We start from the raw sequence: 13,837 nt of genomic DNA on the forward strand, positions 1-13,837 counted from the left end.
CTTCTCTTTCTCTTTTCTACGCCTATCCATTGGGTGGGTGGGGGACGTTTAGATAAATGGTGGGGGCAGTAGTAGGTAGTGAGACCGTGGGCATTCAGCTCCCACAATTACCTTCACTGTCTGACACAGCACAATGATAATCGTCTATTATGTATGTATCATCCGACTTGTAGACATGGGTCCGGGGTAGGTCCCGTATGTGGTCTTGCACATCTGGCAAAGAGTGACTGGAACCATACTGGCCATAATAGTAATGGTATCTAGTGCTGCGGCTGTCATATGGGTCGGGACCTAAGCTTGATGATCGCCCGGAGCCCATGAATCTCCCCAGGGGACTGAGCGGGCTCTCCTCTTCAGAGTACTGCCTGGTTGGGTGGCGCCCTCGACTATAGCCAGATCGGTAGGATCGGTCATCCCTCTCATAGGATCTGCTGCGGTACCCAGAGTAGTCTCTGGCAGTGATCTTGTCCATGCCATAGCCGGTGGAGCGGGAACGGCCAGTGGAAGTGTAGTAAATCCTGTCGTCCTCCTCTCCCATTGAGCCAAAGTATCGACTACCATGGGTGATGCCACTGCCACTGTCGTAAGTACTCCTCTTGAAGCCGTAGTCCTCTATCAACTGCCGTCCTCGGATGTGGGAGGAGTAACCCCCACCAGCTGCTGAAGAATAGGCGGCCAGGTCTGCCTCGACATCCCGAGCTTCCTCAATGGGGGAGAATTTGGAGATTTTCTGCTCCATGCTGCCCAGTTTCCTGTGCTTGCTGCGTTTGGTGGACATGACAGCAGGAGCCAAAAGGCTTCTGGGGGATGACGATTTCTGCACCCCAGATCGAAAGCTGCCATGTTTGTAGTCGTAGTCATAGTAATAGGGCGATCCCCCACCCATGCTAGTGCTCACGCTGCTGCTGCCCCCTAGAGGTCCGTGCCTGTAGCTGCTCTTACCCCTGCCATGGTGGTCGTACAATTCTTCCTGCATCGCTGCCTCCTCCTCGGGTGCCCTGCCGTACATGGCGCTGCCAGTTCCCCCACGCGTCGTGCTGCCAATGGTGCCGCTGTGACCATGGGTGTCTCCAGGGTAACGCCCCGTGCCGCCGTGATGCATCATGTCCCCTGTTGTCGTGCCCAGCCCGTTTTTTGCCGTCAGCTCACTTACATCATCTATCATCATGTAGTTCCTTGGTATATTTTGTTCTAAACCTGGTGCCCCGTACATGCCATCTGCTGTACTGTAGGTGGAGGGACTATCCACACCATGGCCATAGGCATTGGAAACCGTTGATGTGTACTGTCCATATGAGCTGGCTGTTGTTGCTGTGTAGCCATATGCATTAGCAGTGGTTGTGGTGTACTGGCCATACGAACTAACTGTTGGTGATGTATACTGTCCATAAGTGCTGGGTGGAATGGTAGAAAACCCACCGTAACTACTGGACACGGTCGCTGAGCCATAGGGTCCATAGTTGGCCATGGTTGTTGTTCCAGTGTATTGACCAAATGAGGCGGCTGAACTGGAATAGGTGCTCTCCTGCGCCGTGGTGGTAACCACGACTGTAGGGTTGCTGATTGTCTCGTAATTGGTGGGCATCTTGTGCTCCAGATCAGCCAGTGACGTTTGCCTGGGCCTTCCTTGATGTACTGTCAAAATATCTGTTTGAGGTTGCCCAGGGTAAGGGGCACTCTGGCTGGGGTAAGAGGACACAGCACTCGGATAAGGTGAGCTGTGGGTAGGGTATGGGGGCTGACCAGGTGGTGCGGGCCCAAAACCTGTGTGCCCTGGTTGGGGCTGCGGTTGCGGTGCACTTGGCAACCCTATGTCTGTTTGGGGGTATGGGGGTTGAGTTTGGGGGTAGCTGTGGGTAGAGTATGAGGTTTGAGTTTGGTAGGATGGTCCCGACGGGTGAACATGACTCTGGAGGGGAGCTGGCTGTGGTAAGGCCTGGGACTGAGACACTGTTGGATAAGGAGCCTGGTTGAATGTTGAGGACTGGAAGGGTAAGCTTGATTGAGTTGGTGCTGCGGGTTGGCTCTGGGGGTATTGAGAATGGAAAGATGATGTGGGCGTGTACTGAGCTGCTGTGTTCAGATCATTGCTAAACTGGCTGAGGGGAGCAGTACTTGGTCTTGTTGTCAACAGTCCATTGGTCTCATGCGATGCAGCTGCAGCTGCCAGTCGTAGGTTGTTCAACTCGCTATCAGACATATAGTCCCGAGCATCACCCATACATCTCAGATAAGCAATATCCCTCCTCTCTCTCTCCTTGACCAACGTTTCTTTCCTTTGGTGAATCCCTAGTTCGAGGTATCTCAGTTTAGCATCAATCTCCTTCTCCTCCTCCTCCAGTTCAGCTTGCTGCTTTCTCAGCTTTGTCGATTCTTGCTCCACTGCCTTCAGCTCATGGGTGAGGTCTTTGAGAAGGCTGGCTTTGGCAGCTAGGCCAGACCTAGAGCTGGGCTTGAGGCTGGGCACGGATGGCAAGTAGACTTGTTGGAGGGCAGGTGTCATCAGAGGCAGATGAACTGATGCAGTCGTCTCTTCTGGAGGAGGGCTGGGCAGGGTTCTCTTGACCTTACGGAGCAGCGAGCTCTGATGAAGGGCTGCCAGCTGGAGGACGAGAAAGAGGGTGGGGTGGAAGAGCAGTACAATATGGGGGAGACAAAGACAACAAAATATGAAAAGAAGGAGTAAAACAGAAGATGAAAGGGTGTGATTATCAGGATGACAGGAAAGTTGTTTGGCCAGATCAAATGTAAAGAATATAATAGGGCAAAAACGTTGGGAGATCAAAAGGATCAAATTGGAAACAGAAAATAAACAATGTGACGTTGTTCAGGGTTGTCGGAGCACATCGCATGCCAAGAGAGTCAAGAAGGGAAATTAATAAAAGTGGGGATGTAAGAGGAATATTGACGACAATGGTACGATAAATTAGAATGAGGGGAATTATAGACATCACATGTACAGAAAGAAGGGCAACTCGAAGAATAAGTTCAGGGAAATAAATATAAGGAGACAAGGGAGACGTATAGACAAGATGACAAGGACAACAAGAAAGAAGAAGGGGGTTGCATTAGAAGACATGAGAAAAGACCCAACATTACTAGAATAAAGGCATCATTGTAAAAGAAAATAATGAGGGTTGAGTAGCTTTAAATTGGGTATCGGTAATAACATTACGGAAATAGGAACGTTTCTTGCTAGACGATGTAACAATCCCAACACGATAATTTTTTTCTTAAACCTCTTTTCAGAATCAAAACTAACTAACTTTTCCAGTTGGCCAAACATTGTTTTTCTTTTTTTGCATTGTTCGTTGAGTTTATTCTCATAACACAACATACAACTTTATTCTTGTACTATTACAGATAAATTCGGCGAGTCGGAAGGCTTCAATATTTATTTTCAAACGGACACATTTGAGATCAATAACTCTTTCTGACCACCATTTTTTTAGACATTTATATTTCCATCCAATTAGTTAAAACATAGCAGCTGTTAGACGTCCCTCTCTCAGTTTTACACTGACTGCTGTTTTAGTGGGATTATCAAGACAAATTTTGCAAAATGCTGTCACAAACATTTCCCGTAATTTGTCCTCTGTCAGAGATTAGCTCCAGTTTCTTCGGGTTTTCCCAGCAACCCACCTGGCATGCTGATACAAAATCTTGGGTTGACCCTGATAAGAATTGGGGTGTTTTAAATGCGTATTATATGGTATCATCAGAATTATATAACGACATTTGGATTCACCCCATATCAAAACGCTCACACCACAAATCAAAACCATTTTAAATTAGACATATTTTATGTCTGGCCTAATCTGTTCCATTTGATTTGTGCGCGCCCTAAAGAAAGAAAGAAGCCCACAGCCCTGCCAATTGCATTATTCTTCATGGGATTGTCTGTAATCACTCACGTTGTCATTTTCACCACAAATTGGGCGACTTTACCTGGTTCTGTAGGGCTTGTTGTTGATAGAGGGACAGCCTAGCTTTCGTGTGCTCATCGGTAGTAGGACTAAGAGATTTGGGGTCTGACATGGATCTTTGGGCGGTCTTGATTGGTCTGGGCATAGAGGGATGTCGCTGGGGGGACTCTGCAGTGTATGCTTTCTGCTGAGGTGTGACATGGGCCTTGTTCAGCCTCTCACTTGATAGTGAATTCTCCAACAGGCGATGAGGTGACACTGGCGAGACAGGTGAGTAGAGGACCTGTGGGGATTTTGGGACCATCTGCTGCTGCCGGATGATGCTCGAAATGGACTCATTGTGTATGTGGTTGTTGGGCTGGTAGTTAATGTCGAGCGGGTCAGGGCGTCGGCGCTCAAACTTGGCTGCGTTTGCTGTGATATGCTGCTGCTGCTGGCGCTGCTGTGTCGATATGTCAGTGGAACCAGATTGTTGAGTTCCGCTGCTGGTGGAGGAAGAATACGGGCTCACCGTGGTTGGTATGCTCAGCTGGGGAGCGACAACACCTTGTGACTGGGCTTCTGGGTCAGTCTGGCATGCTAGCGACTGTCCCTTTTTTGTCCGTTCAGGTCCTGAGATGTAGTGCACGATTTCTACTTTATTTGGATCTGGTAACGTCACATGGATTGCGGGCGAAACTCTTCCGAGGTGCTCCACTTCGGTTTGGCAGGACATTTCCCTGCTGGTTTGGATGGCTATGCTGGAGGTTACCGTTTTGGAGGTGCTGGTTTTCGTGTCAGTAGCAGCCGTGCTTGTGGCAGTTCCGCTGCCAGTAGCGCTAGATTCGGAATGTCGTGAGTAACGAGAGCGTCGGCGGCGGACGGGCTGCCCTGTTTCAGCCTTGTCGTCATCATCGTCTGTCTGGACTGAGCAGTCCACGCTGCGACCACGCCGCCTGGTTCGATGACGCATCATGTACCTTGTGATGGAGAGATGAAAGCAACATTTTTAGATTTTTTTAGAGAGATTTTTTTAAATAGAATTTAAAACAATTCTCTGGTGTCTGTGTCATGCTGTCATCAACAAACCCGTTGCGTTTTTTTTTGCAGTTTCTCATGCAAATGAGCCAACATTTGCTACCATGACAACAAAACCGAAGTTGCATTCTTATCCGTGAAGGAAAGGTAAACCTTATTAAAGTGCATGATTTCTTTGTGGTGAGGTATTGTCTTTTCGTTCCACTCTTCCGTGTCAGTGGCTTCTTCCATGCTCTTGTGTCTTGCTTATCTCGGTCTTTTGTACACGTTGTCAGATAATTGTCTTCTTGACCTGCCTGCACATCTTATATCATTAGAACTGTAGTGTTTTCGGCTGAATGGTTTAGGCTGAAAGTTTTGGCTGAAAGTTTTCATTTGTAGTGCTTGCTCTCACAAGTATATGAATAGAAAGCTGGATGGGTTTTTTTCCTGCATCTGGTGGCGCATGTCATTCTCCTTCAACGCAATAGTCTTACAATACATATCAGTTAAGTTTATTGTCCCATCCATCCATTTTCAAACCCGCCTATCCTCACAAGGGTCATGGGTGTGCTGGTGCCTATCCCAGCCCGTCTTCGGGCAGTAGGCGGGGAACACCCTGAACTTGTTGCCAGCCAATCGCAGGGCACGCATTGACAAACAACCATCCGCGCTCACAATCCCACCGAGGGACAATTGAGAGTGTTCCATTAACCTGCTAAGCATGTTTTTGGAATGGAGGAGGAAACCGTAGTGCCCGAAGAAAACCCACGCAGGCACAGGGAGAACATGCAAACTCCAGACAGGAAGGCCGGAGCTGCAATCGAACTTTGCACCTCTCCACTGTGAGGCCAACATGCTAACCAGTCGACCACCGTGCTGCCTTTTCTCAAGAACCATGCATCCATCCATTTTCGAATCATATTCTCACAAGGGTCACGAGCATACTGGAGCCTATCCCAGCTGTATTCGGGCAGTAGGCGGGGGACACCCTGAAGCGGTTGCCACCCAGTCACAGGGCATACATTGTTTCAATGAACTCAAATTTAGTTTCGCCTATATTTGAACATTTTGTATTTGGGCTTTTAAAATGCTTCAAAATAAAAGACGTATGAGCTTGGCTCTAAATTATTCATAACATAGAGTATGCATTGACATATTTTTGCTTTTCATGTAAATTAACATGCATAATGTTCGCACGAACACAAACACTAAATATTTTGAACACTCCCAATACATCACATGCAGAGACATTGATAAACATAGCTACAGTATATACCTCTCCTCCCCATCTTCATCATCTGTCTGCACACAACTGTCCACATTCCTGCAAGGGGAAACATGGAAGACCACGCCTTCTCCGTCCAAACTGTCTCTGCTCAGCTTGGTCATAGAGTTGTGTTTCCTGATGTTGCTCTGGTTCTCCACATGCTCCTCATGACTCCTCAGACACATCTCTGAGGAGGAGTTGGGGAGGGAGCGGGATCCGATTTGATGGTTAGTATAAAGGTGTAGAGGCTGTCCATTCATATCCATCTGCAATAGGAGATCAATCGTGGTCATTTGCCATCACTTGATGGAAGGTGGACAACGGCCAGACTTTCCTCACGATGTCAGACCGGCTGGAGCGTAGTGTCGCGGTACAAATGAGCATTCTGCAGGTAACTCGGCAAAGTTGTCGTTGACCCTTACCTGCAAGTTCTGGACCGCGGCGGCTGTTTTCTGTCGCTTCTGTTCTACAAGTTGCTGCTGGAGCTGTTGCTGCAAGGACTGGATCTGGTCAAGCTGGGACTTCTGCTGGGCGAGCTGTTCCCTCTGGACAACAAGCTGTTTCTCCCGTTCTTGTTGCTGCTGGTGTAGAACCTAAATTGTCGAAACATAAAACAATCACATATGGGCTGGATACAAAAGTATTTATGAACGAGAGTCGGGTGATCATGAGGTTAAGAGGATCGGTTAATCGTAAAAGAATGAATTAAAACAATGTAAGAACTAGGGTATTATAAGGTTTCTTTCTGCTGCACATCTGGTTGAATAAATGATGATAAAAGACACACACGCACATAACAAGCCTCCTGAAACAATATGGCATGGGTTAGAATTGGCCTAAACTTCTATGTACTGCCCCAAAAGAAAAAAACAAGAATGCAAGTACAACACAAAGTACAGCATTTGCATGTAAATGCGAGTGCCAGATATATGATGCTTGTAAGAAAATATTGAATGGAGCTTCTTCATTGCGTAAATGATAGGCTGTTGCAAAAATAAATAAATAAATAAGTGCTTGGGATTTTGCTGCTACTGAAGGCCATGGGATGCAGAAACATTCTCTTGCTGATTTTTGTATCAAGCAAAGCTTTCACACCTGTTTAACAGAGTTAACTTGAAAGAGTTTCAACTGCTTGTTCTATTGAAAAAGAAAACAATTATGTTAGCTCGTCTGTTGAGTCTGAAAGCAATGCAATAACTTTAGTGGGAGGTAACAAGGGCAGTTATTTCGTGACAATGTATTTCACTTCTGTCTGCTTTTTTTTTTAATGTTGAAAATTTATATTACTTTTCATCACATGGATCACTTAAAAAAATCTACATCCATTTCAAATCATACACCTTATACAGACACGCAGAACACTGTATAAGCAATGACACAATCAGAGAAGAATCGTAAACCATACCTAGAAACCAGACAACATTTCAACAATGTAAGTTATAACAAAAAAAAAAAAAATCTAAACAAAACAAAATACGAAAAATTTGATTGAAAAAACCCAAAGTGAAATCCTTCATTGTTGGTTTCCTGCATGCAGTTGCAAACCTATGCACCCACAAAAGTTTATTGGAAGTGATTTATGAGTTGCTAATAAATATTACACTGGCATTTTTCCCTCCAGTAAAAATTAATATTTTTCCATCGGGGTATCCATTAAAAAAAGGGACTTGATATTGTCACTGATGCATGCAATCATTGTTACAGTACTGTACGATGCAATGGAGTACTGTGACAGAGACTGCATGAATTTAAGAACACCACAAAAACACCTCCAATCAATGTATTCTACTTCCTGTTTTTCCTTATACCTGTTCCTTGATGTTCTGCAGCTCCTGTAATTCTCTCTGCACCAGAATATTCTCCTTCTCTCTGTGCAGCTTCAGCTCAATCCTTTCTCGCTCCAGCTCTTCCTGCAGGCGCAGTTGCCGGATTTTCTCCAGCTCTACGCGCTCCCTTTCCATCTGCAGAAGCTGCTCCTGCTGCCGATGCAGCCTTTCTACCTCAGTTTCACCCTCTATGTGTACAGCACCAGGTGGGGGGAAAGGAGGTAGAGTCCCCGCTACTGGTAAAATGGTCGAGGAATCTGGAGGGGCGACTGTTGTGTAACATTGACCGGTTGTTGATTGTGCCTGTTGTTGTTGCTGTTGACTGTTCAGGTGCGCTTGGGACATGTTTATCGGTTGATGCTGTGCGTCAGCTGATGTGACCTCTACAGATGAAGTGGTTATAACAGCCCCTTTACCAAGGTAAACTGGTTCATCTTGGACTGTAGATGGTGGAACGGTCAAGGTAACGGATACCTGGGCACTGGTTGGTGCTAAGGTTGTAATTGCATCAGCAATGGTAGCAGAGACTGACGTTGTTTGGAGAAGACCCGGTCCAAGGTAACGGACCGGGGCCTGTCCAGACATTCTGGGAGTCATTGGTAATCTGGTGAGACTAGATAGGGGCACGGGTGTCATGTTGGGAGATGGGTAAGGCCTGTAAACACCTCTCAATAGCGGTCGAAGAACAGAAGCGGGTTGAGTTGTGATTGGTAAGGTAGAAGCAATGGGTGTCTGAATGGTGGAGTAGATCATCCCATCTGAGGAGCGAATGGCTGCAGGGTACATGGCCCTAAGACTGGCCTGTCTTGCATTGATGAGGTTTGTAAGCGCTTGGTTGTGGGATAGTGGCTTCCCATCTAATCCAAAAAGCAGATTTTGTCTCAAGCCAAGGCCAGCTGATAGTCTTGAAGTTGCAGGGCTGGTTCCTCTGCCCAAACTCCCAAACTGCATCAAGTCTGGGTTGCTTCCATAGCGATCCATCGAATTGAGTGCGGCACACATTCGGCTGATCTCTCTGGCAGTTGTGGCGCTGTACTGGGCTAAATTAGCTTCCTGGAAATTGGCAATGTCACGAGGAGTGTAGCCATAGTCGGAATTGATGTTAGACAAGGAATTGTATCGACGTATGGGCAATGTTGGGGCAGAGAGTTCTCCTCCATGACGCAAATCTGTGTATGAGCCATACTGCATCCCAATATATCCCCCATAGCCATGTTTTACAGCGTTTAGATCCATTGCAAGTTCTTCTTTGGCTTGAAGATGTGGTTCTAGTTTAGAATGGTAGGATTGTAGCCCTGCCTCAGCCAGGTTTGTATCAGACATTGAAGGTTGAAGCCTACCAGGATAAGGCAATGTGTAGGACTTGTGCCCTTCCATTGGATACTCACGATATTTTCCAGGATGTCTTTCTTGATCAGAATCATAGGAAAGAGGTGGAGCGGAAGGAGGCCTTATGCCCTCTTTCTCTGAACCACCAACACAGCTTCCACCAAAGGGCAGTCTGTAAACAACATCGCAGCAAGCTGTTTGGTTGTCAGGTTTAATCTGGCCTCCTGACAGATCTGCAGCATCCTGTCCTTCCTCTACTTTTATAAGTTGGGTCACTGCCCTGACTTGCTCTTGCCCACCATCTATCTGTACTACCATACTATGTGGCGATTTCCCGCCTGTAATCATGCCAGGAGGACTGGGCTTTCCTTTCAGCTCAATGGGCCCGGTGCCATACATCTCGGGGTTGAGGACAGGTGATACAGCACTGACAACAGTGGAGGCAGTGCTGGTCTGGCTGACCAGCAAGTCTTTTTTCAGAAAGGGTGAGATCTGGCCAGAAAGGTTATACCGAGCCAAAACAGATGCCTGTTGCTGTTGTTGTTGCATATGGTGATGTTGCTGTAACTGCTGCTCAAGAAGCTCTTGCTGCATTTGCAACTTCTCTTGCTGTTTTTGTAGTTCTTTCTGTTGAATACTCAGGTCTTCAAGTTTTGCATCAATTTTTGGTATCGATGGGTCCACTGGAGGTGATAGAGGGGGTTTGTTCTGGGAAAAACACACAGCCGAACCCATACCCTGACCTAAATCCACTCTATTTTGATAGGGATCGCCATAGACCATTGGTTGTTTGGGCTGGGAAATAAACATGGAAGCTGCCACAGTTACACTCACAGTGGTTGGTGTGATGGCCTCCTGGGCATTTAGGTTCATAATCAGAGGTTGTACGATTGTTGACTGTCTGCTCCCTTCTGATCCACCGTGGTATTTTCTGCTTTCAGTGGCTAGAGAGGTGAGATCCATTCCTTGATCAGTCATGATGATTGGGGGAGGTTTGGTGACTGTTCTGAGGTCCACAACACTTCCACCTTGTATCATATGGCCCTGCTCAACCCTAGAAGTGCCTGGAACTGTAGATATGCGGCAGAGGGAGATATTATCCATAGAAATGGAACCTCGTGTATAAATACTGGCCGTGGTAACCATACTTGTTCCAACATTTACCTTTTCGATTCTTTGTGTTCTGTAGAAGCTGCGTGTTGGTGAATGTTGGTAAGGAGGCGTATCTGGAGGGCTACCACACGGTGAATAAGAATCGAATGTCGATTGACGGCTAAATCGTGTGGGTGAAGACAGAGGGGATGTCGCCGTGTTGACAGTCATTGGACGAGCTGGACTTGCAGGTGGAGAGTATGGCACATCCTGGGATGATTGCTGCCGATAGAGCCGTGGGGAGACCGATCTATGTGAAGTTTGGGTTCCTTGAGCCATCACTGGTGAAGTAGGCCCAGAACCTCCTGAGTCCATTTGTAGTGCTGAATTGAAAGTCTGTGTGGAGAACTCAGCTGTTGCTCTCCTGGAAGGGGAGCGCGTAGGACTTTGCGGTGGTGGGGATGGAGAAAGGGGAGGGCTGGTGCTCCTGTAATAAGTTGTATACTTTGGAGAGCGTGGCTCATTGATTCGCTCGTTAACAGCTGCTGGGCTATCTCGGAGCGCTACACCTCGAGTGTCCCCGACTCTTCTGGTGATGACCTCTCTTTGACTATAGGCTTGGGTAATCTCGGCAATCTTGCTGCACACACTTGAAACTGTCGCTGAAGATGTGGCAGGACTTGCGTGTCTGCTATAAATAGAAGACTGGGTGGATGTGATAGTGTTGCCTGGACTTGTCTGAGAAATTGTTACAGCATCCCTCGCATAAACTCCATAAGCTGCTATTGTAGTAGCAGCTACTGTTGGGGTTATTCCATTTTTCCCCGCTTGGTTTTTTAATCTGTCTTTGTGCCTGTCCTTTGAAGCAAAGTGTTGAGTGACTCGAACATCAGGGATGCGTCCTCCCGTTTCAGCAAATGAGACAGGTGCGGAGATCTGGGTGGGGCTGGTTCCTGGAGTTAAAAGGGCATTGCTTTGCTCCAGTAGTTTTGCAAAGGCGGAACCTGTGTCGAGAAATTGCTTGTCTGGGTAGGAGCTCTCAATTTCTACTTGCTCATCAGTGGCCTGCTGCATCTTTGTGATGTTCTGAGATGTTTGTCGAATCTCCTCATAAATGTCAGCTTCCATCTCAACTGCGTCATTGTCATATCCCGTTTGATCTTGTTCATCGTCATACTCGTCATCATAACCTTGCCCGTTAATGTCTTCTTCGTAGTACTGACCATGTCTCACTGGAGACGGCTGCTGCTGTTTCTGTTGCTTTTGAAGCAGCTCCGCCTTCCTCATCATCTCTTCATATACCTCCTCGGCACTCTTCAGTGGCTTGGAAGTGCTCGATGGCGCTATTGTGGTTGTGATCGATGATTTTTCAATTGGTGAGTAAAGGGACATAAAGGTAGGAAGGTTGTACTCACTGCCTGACTTGTAAAGTTTGGACTCATAGCCCTCGGCTTCCGAATCCAGACTCTGAGGGGAGTATTCAGAGGCAGAGGAACGATGGAGTTCTTCCATTTCGGCAGCTTGTCTCAACTCCTCTGTCGGAGAAGCATCTTCAATGGGTGAAAGATTGCTGGGCGGTGTCTTGGATCTTTCTCGACGTCGTTGAGCCCTCAGCTCCTCTTTATCCCGCTTGTTCTTGCGCGCCGTGCTTCTGATTCTTTGTTGTTCAACTTCTCTCATCTTCTCCTGCTCTCTCAGGAGTTCCTCTTCTTCTCTCAATTCATCTTCTTCTGAAGAGTCTTCAATTGTAGGAAGGAGAGGGCCATGAGAACGATGCCGCGCTTTCCTCTGTTGCTTAGCCTCTTCCAACCTTTGTCTCCTGCTGGGGCTACTGTCACTGTCCTCTTCCATTGATGAGATGGATGTAGGAGACTGGCCTGAGCCGTAAGAGGATGCGGAAGTTGGCGGAAGAGTGGAAGAGTAGTCACCCCGAGAGCGCTCTTCGGGAGAGCCGGTCAGACTTTCCATCTCCAGTTCGGGTTCTCGATCAAGGCTCAAGTCATTTTCGTGACTGAGCTCAATGTCTCGGCTGTAGCTGTTGGTGTTATTGAGTTCGATTGTTTTAAAGCGCCTCAGACCGCCTTGCGACGCCATCAGATCTTCCTCACCCTCCTCCACTGAGCTTTTGTAAACATCAGTGGAGCTTTTTGTTTCCTCCTCAAAACTGCTAGAGTGGTGCTGTAGGCGGCGTTTCTCTTTTGCAGTGTCAGGTATGATGTGCTTATGGTGGCTTTTCTTTCGCTCATAGCCGTAGCCTTCATCTTCCTCATCTTCATCTTCCTCCATTTCTTCCTCCTCATCATTTCCTTCATCAGCGCTCATCTCCATGATCTGTCTCCTCATGAACTCCTCATCGGTCATCTCTGTGGGCTCAACGTCCTTGTCCTTCTTCTTCTTTTCCTTCTTCTCTTCCTTCCCTTCTTTCCGTTTACTCTCCCAGTCTCCTCCATCTTCTTCTTCCTCCATTATGTCTTCAAGTTCCTCATCCGAGTCGTATGCATCCGGTGGGATTGACAAAGAGCGCGGGCGCTGCTTCCCTCTGTCATCTAAATCTCTGTCACTTAGCCTCCTTCCTCTTCTGTCCGCTTTGTCTTCGGAAAGGCTCTTCTCCAGCAAAGGCCTCACAGAGCTTTCCAGTTTGGTAATTTCTGAAGGGCTTGGTGGAGAGCCCCGCCCGCTGATGCCCCTCTCACTCAGTTTCATCTCCTCCTCTTGAATTAGTCCTGTGATTTCGCTGTGGGAGCTGGAGATGCCGTCAGAGGAGTAACCGGTATCACTGAGGCTCTGTGGGCTGCGTGACAAGTCATGCGTGCTGTTTTTTGTTTCCTAAAAGGAGAGACAAAAAAAGCCTTTAAGGTCTCAATGGGCTACACTTAACATTCAGTATATGTCACCGTCCATCCATTTTCTGACCCTCTTATCCTCACTGGGGTCGCGATATTCACAAATCTAATTGGATACGACTCATCTATAATATACTGTTAATAATTCATTTTGGTAAAGAGGTTGTAATATTGTTGAATTTAAAATACAAATAACGAATTAATATTATTCACATAAACTTTTCTGCATCACAAGACCAAGATTTATTGCCACTTAATGGCAAGTTCTTAACTATTTTATGGTCTCAAAAATAGCTCAAATAGCTCGAAAAGCAGATGTGTCAAATCCATGTCCAAAAAGTCAAAGCCCTGCTCCAGTTTGGCGTTAGCCACAGGTGCTTCTACTCAACCAGCAGGTAAACGAGCTCCCCTACCTTCTGGTTGAGTAGAATCACCTTTGGTTAAAGCCAAACTGTGGCAGGGGTTTTACTTTCTGGACCTGGATTCGAAACCTCTCTTAAGAAGTGTATTGCCAGGGTCAGTCAGCATCCTTGCATCTCCAAAAGCAAGATAAGA

The 13,837-nt window shown here is 47.0% G+C and overlaps 1 protein-coding gene across 4 annotated transcripts in view; it reads right to left on the bottom strand.

The window, feature by feature from the left end:
* The window catches only part of bsna (bassoon presynaptic cytomatrix protein a), a 77,391-nt gene that overhangs the window by 13,636 nt on the left and 49,918 nt on the right, over nucleotides 1-13,837 (bottom strand). For 2 of the 4 annotated variants that reach the window (XM_086108130.1, XM_086108123.1), the window contains exons 5-9: nucleotides 8,001-13,265; nucleotides 6,615-6,785; nucleotides 6,202-6,458; nucleotides 3,949-4,885; nucleotides 943-2,602 (exon numbers count right to left, since the gene is read on the bottom strand). In XM_086108130.1, the coding sequence (XP_085964256.1) occupies nucleotides 943-2,602; nucleotides 3,949-4,885; nucleotides 6,202-6,458; nucleotides 6,615-6,785; nucleotides 8,001-13,265 (8,290 nt within the window). Of the gene's footprint in view, nucleotides 1-111; nucleotides 2,603-3,948; nucleotides 4,886-6,201; nucleotides 6,459-6,614; nucleotides 6,786-8,000; nucleotides 13,266-13,837 lie in introns of all 4 variants that reach the window. The other 2 variants (XM_086108114.1, XM_086108139.1) reach the window with 1 other exon arrangement.

The sequence above is a fragment of the Hippocampus guttulatus genome, chromosome 1 (genome assembly GCF_054856545.1).
Source record: "Hippocampus guttulatus isolate MCC_2025c chromosome 1, RoL_Hgut_1.0, whole genome shotgun sequence".
Lineage (NCBI taxonomy): Eukaryota > Metazoa > Chordata > Actinopteri > Syngnathiformes > Syngnathidae > Hippocampus > Hippocampus guttulatus.